Raw genomic sequence first — 12,900 nt, 5'->3', positions numbered from 1 at the left:
TGACGATGGTGGGCACAGGACAGACAGTAGAGGGTATGGAGCACCGGGATGACGATGGCGGGCACAGGACAGACAGTAGGGGGCAGGGAGCTCTGGATGATGATGATGGTGGGCACAGGACAGACAGTATGGGGCATGGAGCGCAGGGCTATCTGATAGGCACAGGACAGACGGTGGTGGGCATGGGACTGACGGTAGAAGGCAAGTAGAACTGGGCTGCCAGTGGTGGGCATGGCACTGGCTGTAGGGGGCAAGGAGCACGGGGCTCATGGTCATGAACACAGGACTGACGGTAGGGGGCAGGAAACAGGGAAAGTATTGGGGCATTGAGACTGTGGAGATGTTAGAGCAAACTTGGAATCTCGGGGCACTGGGACAGAGAAGATCATGGGATGTACAGGGACTGGGATGGGGGGCTCGGGGGGTACTGGGATTGGCAGGGAACATAGGGGGCCCTGGGTAGAAAGAAGATGTTAGAGGAGAAGGGATTCTCGGGGCACTGGAATGGTGGGGATCACAAGAGCCGCTGGGTTTAGGTGCTCTCAGGGCTCTGAGGATGGGTGCTATCTCAGGGGCAAAGGGACAGTTGGGTGCCATATGTTATATGCCCGCTTTGTACTATTATAATACGTTTATGTATTTTTCTCATAGGAGACTAACTTCCTGCAGCTTTATAATTGGCAAAAAGCAAGAAAAACTAAAAAAGAATTCAGTCTACACGATGGCCCCCCCTACGCCAATGGAGACCCCCATGTTGGCCATGCGCTAAATAAAGTAAGTGGTTCGGTGTCGATCAGAATCATCCTGACTAATCTGATTACAAGCTACATTCTATAGAGATCTAGTAATGTACAAATGTCAAAGCCTCTGCTTGCTGTCAGTGAATGCGATCTTTCATGTTTACACCCAGAGGCTGAATATCTCCTATTAACCGTAATGCTTTTCACAGCTGAGATTGTGTTACAGTTGTATCCTCTGTGATTTTCTAGACTTAATATAATAATAGTAGTTGATGTTTAGGATATGTGAACCTTTACTTTTTGGTGATAAGTCATATACACTCTGATCGCTTTCCACTTCTCTCATTCGCTCCGATGTTATTCAGATACTTAAGGACATAACAAATCGTTTCCAAATGATGAGGGGCTACAAAGTGAGCTACGTACCCGGGTGGGATTGCCATGGACTGCCAATAGAGCTCCGAGCCCTGGCGGAGATTGGAGACCAATCTGACGGTCTCACCCCTTTGGAGATAAGAAGCAAAGGTATGATGGGGGGGGGGGGGGGGGGGGCACATGGTAGCAGATTTGTTTCTCTGACCTAAAGGGTAAAACTTTTATTCCAGAATCTGCTCTAATTATATATGTGTTGATGTATTAAAATACTTACCGATCGCCATTTTCCCTGGTCTCCGACACCGCTCCATTCCTCTTCTGTCTCAAGTGACCTAAAATCAGACTCGCTGGCTGATACCGGGGTTTATGTGTGGACCCAAAGTCACTTTTCTCAATGTAATTCTATGGAACCTTGTTCTGAGTCTCATAGACTTATAGTGCGCAAAGCAGTCATCAAAGCAAAAGGTGGCTACTTTGAAGAACCTAGAATATAAGACATATTTTCAGTTGTTTCACACTTTTTTGTTAACTATATAATTCCACATGTGATAATTCATAGTTTTGATGCCTTCAGTGTGAATGTACAATTTTCATAGTCAAGAAAATACAGAAAAATCTTTAAATGAGAAGGTGTGTCCAAACTTTTGGTCTGTACTGTATATCCTTAGGATATGACCTCAAAGTTTGATCTAAGGTGGGGTATAACTTCCGGGACCACCATCAGCCTTCAGAATGAATGGGCCATAGTGCTTATGTTTTACATCCGGTGGGTGCTGGGTGTCAGGCCACCACTGATCTATTATTGATGACCTATCCTAAAGACTAAAGGGTTTAGAATAATTAAAAAAAAAATGAAAAAACCTTCTCCTCTGCTTCTCTCCAGCTAAGGCATTTGCAGAAAAGGCCATTGAGAAGCAGAAGTCCTCCTTCATTCGCTGGGGAGTAATGGCCGACTGGGAGAACTGTTATTACACGTATGATAAGAAATACGAGGCAAAGCAGCTCGATGTTTTCTTTAAGATGCACGAAAAAGTAAGGACGCAGTGGACTCCAGATTACTGCCATCTTTACACCGAAAAAAAAAAATTATACCAAATGATTGCGTGTTTTTTTTTTTAAAATTTATTTATATTTATTTTATATGTTAGCAATCTTTTGAGAAACCTCTTTGCACAGTCACCCTTTGTGACAATCAAAGGGTTAAACGGTGACCTTCCAGTCCTGGCCATTAAATCAGGAGCTGGGCTGTCACGTGACAGCTGAGCTGCCACTCATGGGTGGTATGGTATGAGACAGGACTTGTTTTACAGCGCTGTAAAAACACTGCAGTGTAAGCAAGGCCCACACTAAAAGGGCACATGGGTGGTAATTAAAGGGTTAGTGTTCTTAAATATTTGATTTTTATGTTTTTCTCTGTACAGGGTCACATATACAGAGATTACAGACCCGTGTTTTGGTCCCCATCAACAAGGTAAGGAATATAATGCCTGCCGTGTGCAGCGCTGTCCCTTTTTTTGGGGGGGCAAATTCTACACTATATTCGCACCCCAGGTTTTTGGATTAAAACAAAATTGTGAGGCGCTAATATTATTATTTTTTTTTATTATTTGTTACTTTTATTTGGTCGAAATTGGCAAAAAGATTTGCTGCACCCTGGTCCAGCGTCCACATCGGTTCTGGGTCCTGCTACCTCCCGCGGTTGACACTCGAATGCTACCATCCTGGTCACCCTTGACTTTCACGTTGACTTTCACGTTGACTTTGACCCAGGGTTCTGCAAATCTTTGTTGCTCATCTCTAATATTTTATAATGTATTTTTATTTGATGGATCACATTTTTCTTTTTTTTTTCCACAACTTTCTAGAACAGCGCTGGCCGAAGCAGAATTAGAATACAACCAGCAACACGTCAGCCGATCCATCTTTGTAAAGTTTCCACTGCAGAAAACTCCCCCCAAACTCACTTCTGTCATAGGTAATATCTCCCCTGGAACAAAACATATTGCCTTTACTGTGTGCTATTTAATAAATGCAAAAAAATTCAGACATGAAGAAAAAATTATTGGCATAAAGTTCCATACTCCTATCTATAGAGGGCCGTATCCGAGAGCTGGTGAAGACAAGGTCACTGCTGGGATGGATGTAAAGTGTAGCTGGACTTTTTAAACCATTTTTGACACATTAAAGAGGCATGCTACATGTTTTTATATGAGGTTCAGGGGCTGAGACTTCTTATTGATGAAGGAGCTGAAGTGCTCAGCCGAACGCTGCTCTCCTCTGATGCAAAAGACGGACTCCTTAGACTTACTATAGAGTCCGTCTCGAGTCTTGGAGACGAGCAGTGCTTAGCTGAACGTTTCTTCTCCATTTTAAAGGGAATCTGTCACCCCCTGGGACTTTTCAGACCACTAATATGGGGATACAGGTTATAGAAATGTGAATCTATACTTACCTGTATGGCCATATTAGCGGTCTGGTTTCTGTGTAATCGCATTTCTCTATCGCTTCATTGGGGGACACAGGACCACGTGTATGCTGCTGTCGCTAGGAGGTTGACACTATGCAAAAAAAGGAAAATGGCTCCTCCTCCGCAGTATGCACCCACCTACAGGCACCAAGCTCACCAGTTTAAGCTTAGTGTCTGTAGGAGGTAGACCTGGATCCTTCTGATCCAACCCTGTTGTGTTTTATTAATGTTTGTTTTTTCTCTTTCAGATACAGCTCTTCAAGCTAACAGGGCACATTGCATCCCCTGTTAACCCACTAGCGACCGGTAGAGTAATGTGGCTACCCCCACATCGCCCACTCTCGGACCCTCTGGGCAGGACTTATCCCCTGTCACCTTAGGGTGTCTCAGGGTGATCTCGGTGGCCAGTCCTACCCTGTTCCCTACCCCAGCCCCCTCCTCAGAGCGGCCTGGGAGGGAGACGGTGGTCCCTGCGGGTGACCTTCCCCCAGTTGTCTGGGGTTGACACCGTCTCCTACACTGGACTCAGCCACTGCCTCTCAGCTGCAGGTACCAGCCCCCGGTCCTCCCCCTCCCCCCCCCCCCCCTCCAAACATGGCGCTTCCCTGGGCCACTTCCTCCTTCTCCCTTACGCCCGCCAAATCTGCCGCGCTTTTTCTCCGACGAGGGGGCGTGTCCTGTGGGCGATCCCGCTCCGACTCCCATACGCCCCCTCCTATTTGACCAATCCGGATCGAGGGGCATAGTGACGCTTCCGTCAGGCACATATGCCCAAACCCAGGGAGCCCTCAGTCCGTCCCTTTCACATTGTCATATACTACGCCTGTGCTCTTTGCGGTACTAAGTGGCCCGCGGGTGTCACTACGGCCTTCTGCTTGACCTGCAAACCTCCCGCCATGCTGGCACCCCAAGATCCCCCCCGCCGCTCAGGACGTGGTAACCCCCTCCCCTCCGGAGTGAGCTGTTGCTATGTCACAGTCTGTCTCTGACCTCATCAAGGTTTCTCAATCTCTGGTGCAGGTCTTAGAAAGCTTGCCAGAACGTTTGCCTATGTTATCCACGGCCACCAGCTCTCCGAACGTCCCCACAGACGATTCGCAGGCACCCCTGCCCCCTCCTCACGGGGGCAGACGGACGGCACGTTCTCAGAAACGGATTCATGCAAGCTCATCCTCCAGCTCTCCAGACTCCAAGATGCTCCCTGCGTCTCACACCTCTTCCCCGGAGGTCGCCCCGGGATCTAACTCTGCTTCAGATTCAGACTCTGGTTCTGACTCAGACCAGCATTCCAAGGTCCAGGACATGATAGACAGCCTTATAACGGCTGTCAATCAGACTCTGCATGTAACAGAAGACGAGAGCCCGTCCCGGGACTACTCCGTTTCCTTCAAAAAGATTAAGCGTCCCGCACGCACTTTTTCTAACCATGCAGAATTTGACAGTGTTTTTCAAAAGCAGTGGGAGCATCCAGAAAAGCTCTTTACAGGAAAGAAACAGTTAAACGTCCTATACCCATTTAACAACTACCTTGTCAGCAAATGGACGGAGTCACCATCTGTGGATCCTCCCGTCTCTCGCCTTTCCGCCAAGACGGTACTGTCTCTTCTGGATGGTTCCTCCCTTAAGGATACCACGGATAGACAGGTTGAGGCCCTCTCTAAGTCAGCCTTTGAGGCTGCGGGCACCTCTCTTTGCCCTTCCTTCGCCTCAATTTGGGTATCAAAAGCGGTGTCCGCATGGGCCAAACAGCTCAGACAGGGCATCCTAGCAGGGGCCTCCCCGGACGATATGGCCGACTTAGCTGATCAAATCGGCCATGCCAGAAAATATCTACTTACGGCGTCCCTTGACTCTGCTGCATGCTCAGCCCGGGTTTCCAGTAATCTCGTTGCCTTACGTAGAATTCTTTGGCTTAAAGCCTGGAACGCCGACCCGGCTTCCAAAAGATCTCTAACTAATCTTCCTTTTCAAGGTTCCAGACTGTTTGGCTCCAAGCTAGATCAGATCATCTCTGATGCTACTGGGGGTAAGAGCAACTCCCTCCCACAGCCCAGACCCAAACGCCCTTTTCCTAGGAGACGTCCCCTTCAGTTCCGGTCCTTTCGTCAGTTCCCTCAACTGAACCCCGCCTCTCAACAGGACTATACTCCAGCGCAGCGGGACAATCGTAAACCCTCCTTTAGGCCTACGTCTAACTGGCGCCCAAGGAGTCGCTCTTCCAAGTCCTCTGGATCACGATCTCGATCCAACAGGTTTTCCTCAACATGACAGCTCACTCCCACCTGGGACTTCTCCCAGGGTGGGCGGCCGTCTCCTTCTATTCGCAGATTCTTGGCTCCCGGCAATAGAGGATGCCTGGGTCAAAGAAATTGTGACTTCCGGCTACAAAATCGAGTTCGATTCCAGCCCACATCACGTTTCCTCAGGTCCCACCTCCCACAACCATCTCTGCTTCCCGATTTTCTCCAAGCCATCACTTCTCTTCTACGCTCAGGAGTCATAGTCCCGTTTCCCGTTCAGGAAAGGTTTTCCGATTTTTACTCAAATCTCTTCGTCGTCCCAAAAAAGGACTGCACACTACGTCCGATTCTGGACCTCAAACAGCTAAACCGACATGTATTCATCAGACAGTTCAGGATGGAGTCCCTCAGGTCGGTAATCGCCTCGATGGAGGCCGGGGAATATCTATGTTCAGTGGACATTGAGGATGCATACCTTCACATCCCAATCTGCGCGTCACATCAGAGGTTCCTACGCTTTTCCTTCAAGAACGCGCATTACCAGTTCACTGCCCTCCCCTTCGGTCTCGCCACAGCCCCGAGGGTTTTCACGAAGGTGATGGCGACAGTTATGGCCGTTCTTCGAACAAGGGGAATTGTAATCATACCCTACCTCGACGACCTGTTAATCAAAGGCCCCACGTTCAGGGACTGTCTCCACAGTCTCCAGATTAACACTCTCTCCCGGTTAGGCTGGCTGATCTACACGGACAAATCCTCCCTGGTCCCATCCCAACGCTAGGGATGCAGTTCGACGCGACCCGTGCCCGGGTCCTCATTCCAAGGGAAAAGATGAACTCACTACGACAAGGAATCCACATCCTCTCCGACCCAGGTCCACACTCCCTTCGACTATGCATGAGTGTCCTGGGAAAGATGGTAGCAGCCATGGAGGCAGTTCCTTTTGCCCAGTTCCATACCCGGTCCCTTCAACTAGCCCTTCTCTCAGCTTGGGACAAGAATCTGTCATCTCTAGATCGACGCATCAAGTTGCCTCGCCAAGTAAGACGGTCACTAACCTGGTGGTCCCGCCCTTCTTCCTTCAGACCCGGGAGATCATTCCTTCCGCTTCGCTGGCAGGTGGTCACGACCTATACCAGTCTCATCGGTTGGGGGGCAGTCTTTCTACAACACACGGTCCAAGGCCGGTGGAGCCCCCATGAAGTCTCTCTCCCCATCAACATTCTGGAGATAAGGGCGATTTACCTGGCGTTGCGTCACTGGCAGAAGATCCTGGCAGGGTCCCCAGTCTGTGTACAATCGGACAATGCCACGGCTGTGGCATACATAAACCATCAGGGAGGAACGCGCAGCAAGCCCGTCCTAAAAGAGGTGGCAAGAGTGCTACTTTGGGCCGAGAAGATGGTCCCGGCAATCTCAGCAGTCCACATTCCAGGGGTCGACAACTGGGCGGCTGACTTTCTCAGTCGGCAGGGCCTCGCCTCAGGAGAATGGTCTCTCCATCCTGAGGTGTTTCACCAAATCTGCTTACGGTGGGGCACACCAGACGTCGACCTCATGGCCTCCCGGTTAAACCACAAGGTTCCGGCCTTTGTAGCCCGGTCCCGCGATCCGCTAGCAATCGCCCAGGACGTTCTAGTCATATCATGGTAACAGTTCCAACTGCCCTATCTCTTTCCACCTCTACCTCTGATCCCTCGAGTCATCAAGAAGGTCAAGACAGAGGGAGTACCAGTTCTTCTAGTGGTCCCAGATTGGCCCAGACGAGTCTGGTACGCTGATCTGGTAAATCTGCTTGTCGACTTCCCCTGGAGACTACCAGACCGTCCGGACCTCCTCTCTCAGGGTCCTATTCTTCATCAGAGTTATCGTTCTCTGAATTTAATGGTATGGCCGTTGAGGCCGCGGTGTTGAAGACGGCGGGCTTTACTGACAATGTCATTCAGACCCTAATTAACGCCAGAAAACCCGCTACCTCTCGCATATACCACAGAACTTGGAGGGCCTTTTTTCGTCACTGCGAACAGGATCAGCTTACTCCTATGTCCTTTTCTTTGCCAGTCATTTTGGCCTTTCTTCAGTCCGGTCTAGAGGCGGGACTATCTCTCAGCACTCTCAAGGGCCAAGTTTCGGCCTTGTCCATTCTATTCCAGCGTAACTTAGCTAGCCATCCTCAGGTCAGGACCTTTCTACAAGGGGTGGCCCACCTGGCGCCCCCCTATCGCCCTCCAGTGGAAGCATGGGACCTTAATATGGTCCTAAGCGTCCTACAACAGCCTCCGTTTGAACCTATTCAGGACATCTCAGCCTCTCTTCTCTCCTGGAAAGTGGCTTTTCTAGTGGCTGTCACCTCTATTAGAAGGGTCGCTGAACTCGCAGCCCTCTCGTCGGTCGCCTTTTTCTGGTATTCCATCAAGACAAAGTAGTGCTCAGGCCGGTGCCTTCTTTTTTACCAAAGGTGGTTTCCGCTTTTCACATCAATGAGGACATTATTTTGCCTTCCTTCTGCCCTGCTCCAGTGCACCCACGGGAGAAGTCCCTGCACAAACTGGACCTGGTCAGAGCTCTACATGTGTACCTTTCCAGAACGGTCTCCCTTCGGCGCTCGGATGCCCTTTTTGTCATCCCTGAAGGGCATCACAAGGGTCTCCCTGCTTCCAAGTCAACCATCGCCCGTTGGATACATTCGACCATCTTGGAGGCACATCGCATCTCGGGCAAACCTCCCCCTCTCGGGGTAAGGGCTCACTCCACCAGGGAGGTGGTGGCCTCTTGGGCCGTCCGCCATCAGGCTTCGGCCTCTCAAATCTGCAAGGCCGCAACGTGGTCTTCTCTTCACACCTTTTCAAGGTTTTGCAAGGTCCACACTTAGTCTTCGGCTGACGCCAGTCTTGGACGGAAGGTCCTGCAGGCGGCAGTTGCCGAAGTCTGACCTAGTCTGTGACTATCTTCTGTTCTCCCACCCAAGGGACTGCTTTGGGACGTCGCATGGTCCTGTGTCCCCCAATGAAGCGATAGAGAAAGAGAGGGATTTTTGCTACTCACTGTAAAATCTCTTTCTTGGAGCCTTCATTGGGGGACACAGCACCCTCCCTGAGTTTGGACATATGTCCTGTTGGCCCTGTTGGGCATCTCATTTAGTTTTTCACGACTGTGCCCCGTTGGGCATTACATAGTTGGTTATTTTGTGCTTCTCCTACTGCTCTAGCCACTAACTGGTGAGCTTGGTGCCTGTAGGCGGGTGCATACTGCGGAGGAGGAGCCATTTTCCTTTTTTTGCCTAGTGTCAACCTCCTAGCGACAGCAGCATACACCCGTGGTCCTGTGTCCCCCAATGAAGGCTCCAATGATTTCTGTTAAGCTTGGCGTCTCCCGTACGCCAAGAAATCCCCTCCTACTAGCCCTATTATCATACTTACCCCACCTCTCCTGCATGTCACAGGGCCCTGTGATGTGCAGTTCCCGGCCGGATCCCGCGCCTGCGCTGTTTCCCCCTGTATGGATGGCGCTCTTCTCGCTGCCGTCCATACAGCCTTGTGGAGCAGGGAACTTGTGCGCCGGGGGACGCCAAGCCTAGCAGAAATCATTTAATAAAAATTTGATTACACAGAAACCAGACTGCTAATATGGGCCAAACAGGTAAGTATAGATTCACATTTCTATAACCTGTATGCCCACATTAGCGGTCTGAAAAGTCCCAGGGAGGGTGACAGATTCCCTTTAACGATCACTCCGGGTTTCGGCACCAAAAAATTCTCACATGTCTGATAGTTTTTTAAACTTTCAAGAGTGTAACTTTTCCCTTTTTGACCAAGAAATAAAGGAAAATGATCCCCTCTTTTTTCGGGCAGATTTTGTTTACTAATCAGCAGGGGGAGGGGAGAAGGGGGTGTGACACTGAGCACATTTTGAGCATTTATTGGCATGTTTAGTAGCTACGTTCTGCAGTAATACAGTGATTATTATACTTTGATTCACAGATGGATCCGGAGCGGTCAGCGCCCTGATTTGGACGACTCAGCCGTGGACCATTCCAGCTAACCAGGCGGTCTGCTACATGCCGGAAACCACGTACGTCTTCCTTATAGTCACATTGATATTATATAGGACAGTAAAGCTGAAGAGACACGTGCATCCAAGATTTTGCTATGAAGCTAGAGAAGCGGATGAGACGGTAAATTTGTGGAATGAGTGTAGGAAATGTCATCCGATGGAGGACACCGTTAAAGAGGCATTCTTTGTAAGCTGTCGGCGATGTTTTTCAATTGTTCCAATCTGTTCCTTCGCCATGTATGTTCTGCGTTCCACTTGGTATTTTCTTTTACAATGGATTAGGATAGGTCATCGATGTGCGATCGGTTGGGATCTTACTCATGGCACTAACAGATCCTGCCTAATCCTGTGTATTACTTGCAGGTACTCCATCGTGAAGTGCGGATCTTCAGGGGAGATGTATATCCTGGCCGCTGATTGCGTGGAATCCACGGCACAGTCCCTGGGGACTAAATTTGATGTCATTTCAACATTTAAAGGTGAATTTTAATAATTCTGTCTGCAGAATGCGACTATCATTCACCACATCTTGTTAGGGCAGATCTCGCGATACAAACTGCATACATTATTTATTAGATCTTTGTAATACCTGATGGGGGCTGGTGACTTACTGTTTAATCCTTAAATAAAAATTAGCATTTTTTTTTAAATGCATAAAATGCTAATTTTGTTGTCCGAAAAGGATTATGCAATGAATATCAAAGTAAGCACTCCAACATCATCAGATCTATCAGATTTTTGTTTTTAATAATAATAATAGTAATAATAATAATGTATGCAGATGATATTGTGAAATCTGATGACAGATCCTCACTAGAGATAAGTTACACTTGTCAGTGGGTCGTGTCTAGAATTGACGCTCGGGTCCTATTCATTTCAATGGAGCTGAGCTGCTTCTTCGGATATAACCCCCGGACAGGAGTGACACTGTTTCTGTAATAAAGCGACCATGATTTTCTAGTACTAAACAATGAGAAATCTAAGGAATATCTGCAGCAAAATTCGTCAGGGGGGGAACATTTCTAAGCCTTTCAATATAGTTGTATTAATTGGCAAAATTTCATTATGTCTGTCTTCTCTGACAACCCAGGAGCGGATCTGGAGAACGGTGTCTGCGATCATCCTGCAGTACCTGGACGCACCTCTCCCCTCCTAGCTGCAAACCACGTTACTATGGGAAAGGGCACCGGCCTTGTGCACACCGCACCCGCTCACGGCATCGAAGACTACGGCGTAGCCTCTAATCACAAGTTGCCTGTGGTCAGTGACTATTGATGCTTGTAATAAATGGTCGTTTGATTCATTCCAACCATCGTTGCTGAAAAATTAGTAAAAAACATGGCTGCCTTCTTACAAAAAAACTGCCCCCCTGTCTACAGGTCATGTGTGGTATTGCACCATTCAGGTTAATGGAGCTGCAATACCAGACGCAGCCGTAGAAAAGGGTGGCACTGTTTTTTGAAGACGGCGGCCATGTTTTTCTAATAATGGACCACCCATCTAACATATCGGACGCTGTAGGTAAAAAAAATTGTTTCGGCGAAGCCTAGTCCTGTGTCCCTTAGCGCTGCTTTCTCTAAATTTCTGCTATTTATGCAAGCAATCATTACAAACCGCTCTGAAATATCTTATAAAGTATGCAGAGATAATTGCAGAAATGATGATCTTAATAAGCTTTGAATAAGTTTAGTTTTTTGTTTTTTTTCCTGGTTTTCTGAAGGACTGTCTTGTGGATGAAGCCGGACGCTTTACTGCTGAAGCAGGAGCTGATTTGGAAAGTAAAGTTGTGCTTGAAGATGGAAATGAAGCCGGTATGTAATCTGTAAGGCTGTGTGCCCACTATGTGTTTTTTAAGCGTTGACGCAGCGGCAATTCCGCCGCAGAAACGCGTAAAAAACGCTTGGTAGAAGGTCTGCAATGTTCCCCAATGATAATCCGCATGCTGCGGATTATCATTGTGGAAAAATCCACAGCACTACCAATTATTTTGTGTAATCGCAGCGTTTTCACCGCCATTGACTTGCATTGAATCGTTTAATATCCGCATGACTACATGTGCACATGCGGATATTAAGCGATTCAATGTGCGGATGGTATCCGGGTCTGGAGAAGAGGAGACTCTCCCCCAGACCCGGGTGCCATAGTACCTATAAAAAAAAAAAGAATTTAAAATAAAAAAATACATTACACTCACCTTCTGATGGCCCCCGGTGTCTTTATCCGATGCGTCCTGGCTTTCCGGCATCTCGCGATGGTCTAAAAGGACCTGCCATGACGTCATTTAGTCATGTGACGGGTCACGCGACCGCTGACGTCTGCTGTCGCGTGACCTGTCACATGACTAAATGACTTCATGGAACGTCCTTTTACACAACCGCGAGACATCGGGAAGAGCGGACGCATCGGATAAGGAGACCGGGGGCCATCGGAAGTTAAGTATAATGTTTTTTTTGTTGATGTTTTTTTTAACCATTTTTATCTTTTTTTTTTTTTTTTTTTTTTTATAAACTAACTTGGTCACACTATATAAAATCTATGCCGGTTGCTTGGATTTATATAGTGTGACCAAGTTGTCAAGCACTTTTCCAAGTGATGCTAAAATCGCGTGGAAAGCGCTTGACAACCCGCATGCAGAAATGCATGTGAAGAACGCTTCACATCCGCATGTCCCTGGCAGGAAAAACGCATGTAAAATCCGCATGCGTTTTTCTGCCAGGGAGATGCAGAAACTCTCAGGAAAAATCCGGAGTATTTCTGCATTGTGGGCACTTAGCCTAAAAGGAAAGTGAAATCTCAAATTACAGGAAATGCACAGTAGAGGGCGCTCTATGCTGTGATCACATATGAAAATTTTGTGGCAGTTCTGTGAGCCAACGCCAGGAATGGATCAAAAGTTGCCACAAATGCATTTTGCCTATTCATTTCTCTGTCTCCTATATTTTTAGCTGCTTGAGCAAATAATAAGCAGGCACAGTGAGAGGAGGTCTAATTCACTGCTAATCCTTACTCATTTTTCCACCCTATA

The 12,900-nt window shown here is 48.1% G+C and overlaps 1 protein-coding gene across 1 annotated transcript in view; it reads left to right on the top strand.

The window, feature by feature from the left end:
* IARS2 (isoleucyl-tRNA synthetase 2, mitochondrial) overlaps positions 1–12,900 on the top strand; it is a 53,985-nt gene that overhangs the window by 738 nt on the left and 40,347 nt on the right. Inside the window, exons 2-10 of the mRNA XM_073671914.1 lie at positions 652–774; positions 1,106–1,265; positions 1,999–2,147; positions 2,537–2,586; positions 2,981–3,090; positions 9,803–9,893; positions 10,239–10,354; positions 10,966–11,135; positions 11,596–11,686. Of these exons, the coding sequence (XP_073528015.1) occupies positions 652–774; positions 1,106–1,265; positions 1,999–2,147; positions 2,537–2,586; positions 2,981–3,090; positions 9,803–9,893; positions 10,239–10,354; positions 10,966–11,135; positions 11,596–11,686 (1,060 nt within the window). The remainder of the gene's footprint in view (positions 1–651; positions 775–1,105; positions 1,266–1,998; positions 2,148–2,536; positions 2,587–2,980; positions 3,091–9,802; positions 9,894–10,238; positions 10,355–10,965; positions 11,136–11,595; positions 11,687–12,900) is intronic.

The sequence above is a fragment of the Phyllobates terribilis genome, unplaced genomic scaffold, assembly GCF_046119375.1.
Source record: "Phyllobates terribilis strain yellow unplaced genomic scaffold, ASM4611937v1 Scaffold_3__8_contigs__length_932513732, whole genome shotgun sequence".
NCBI lineage: Eukaryota > Metazoa > Chordata > Amphibia > Anura > Dendrobatidae > Phyllobates > Phyllobates terribilis.
The sequence above is the reverse complement of the archived record's forward strand: the minus strand, read 5'-3'. Positions and strand labels throughout refer to the sequence as shown.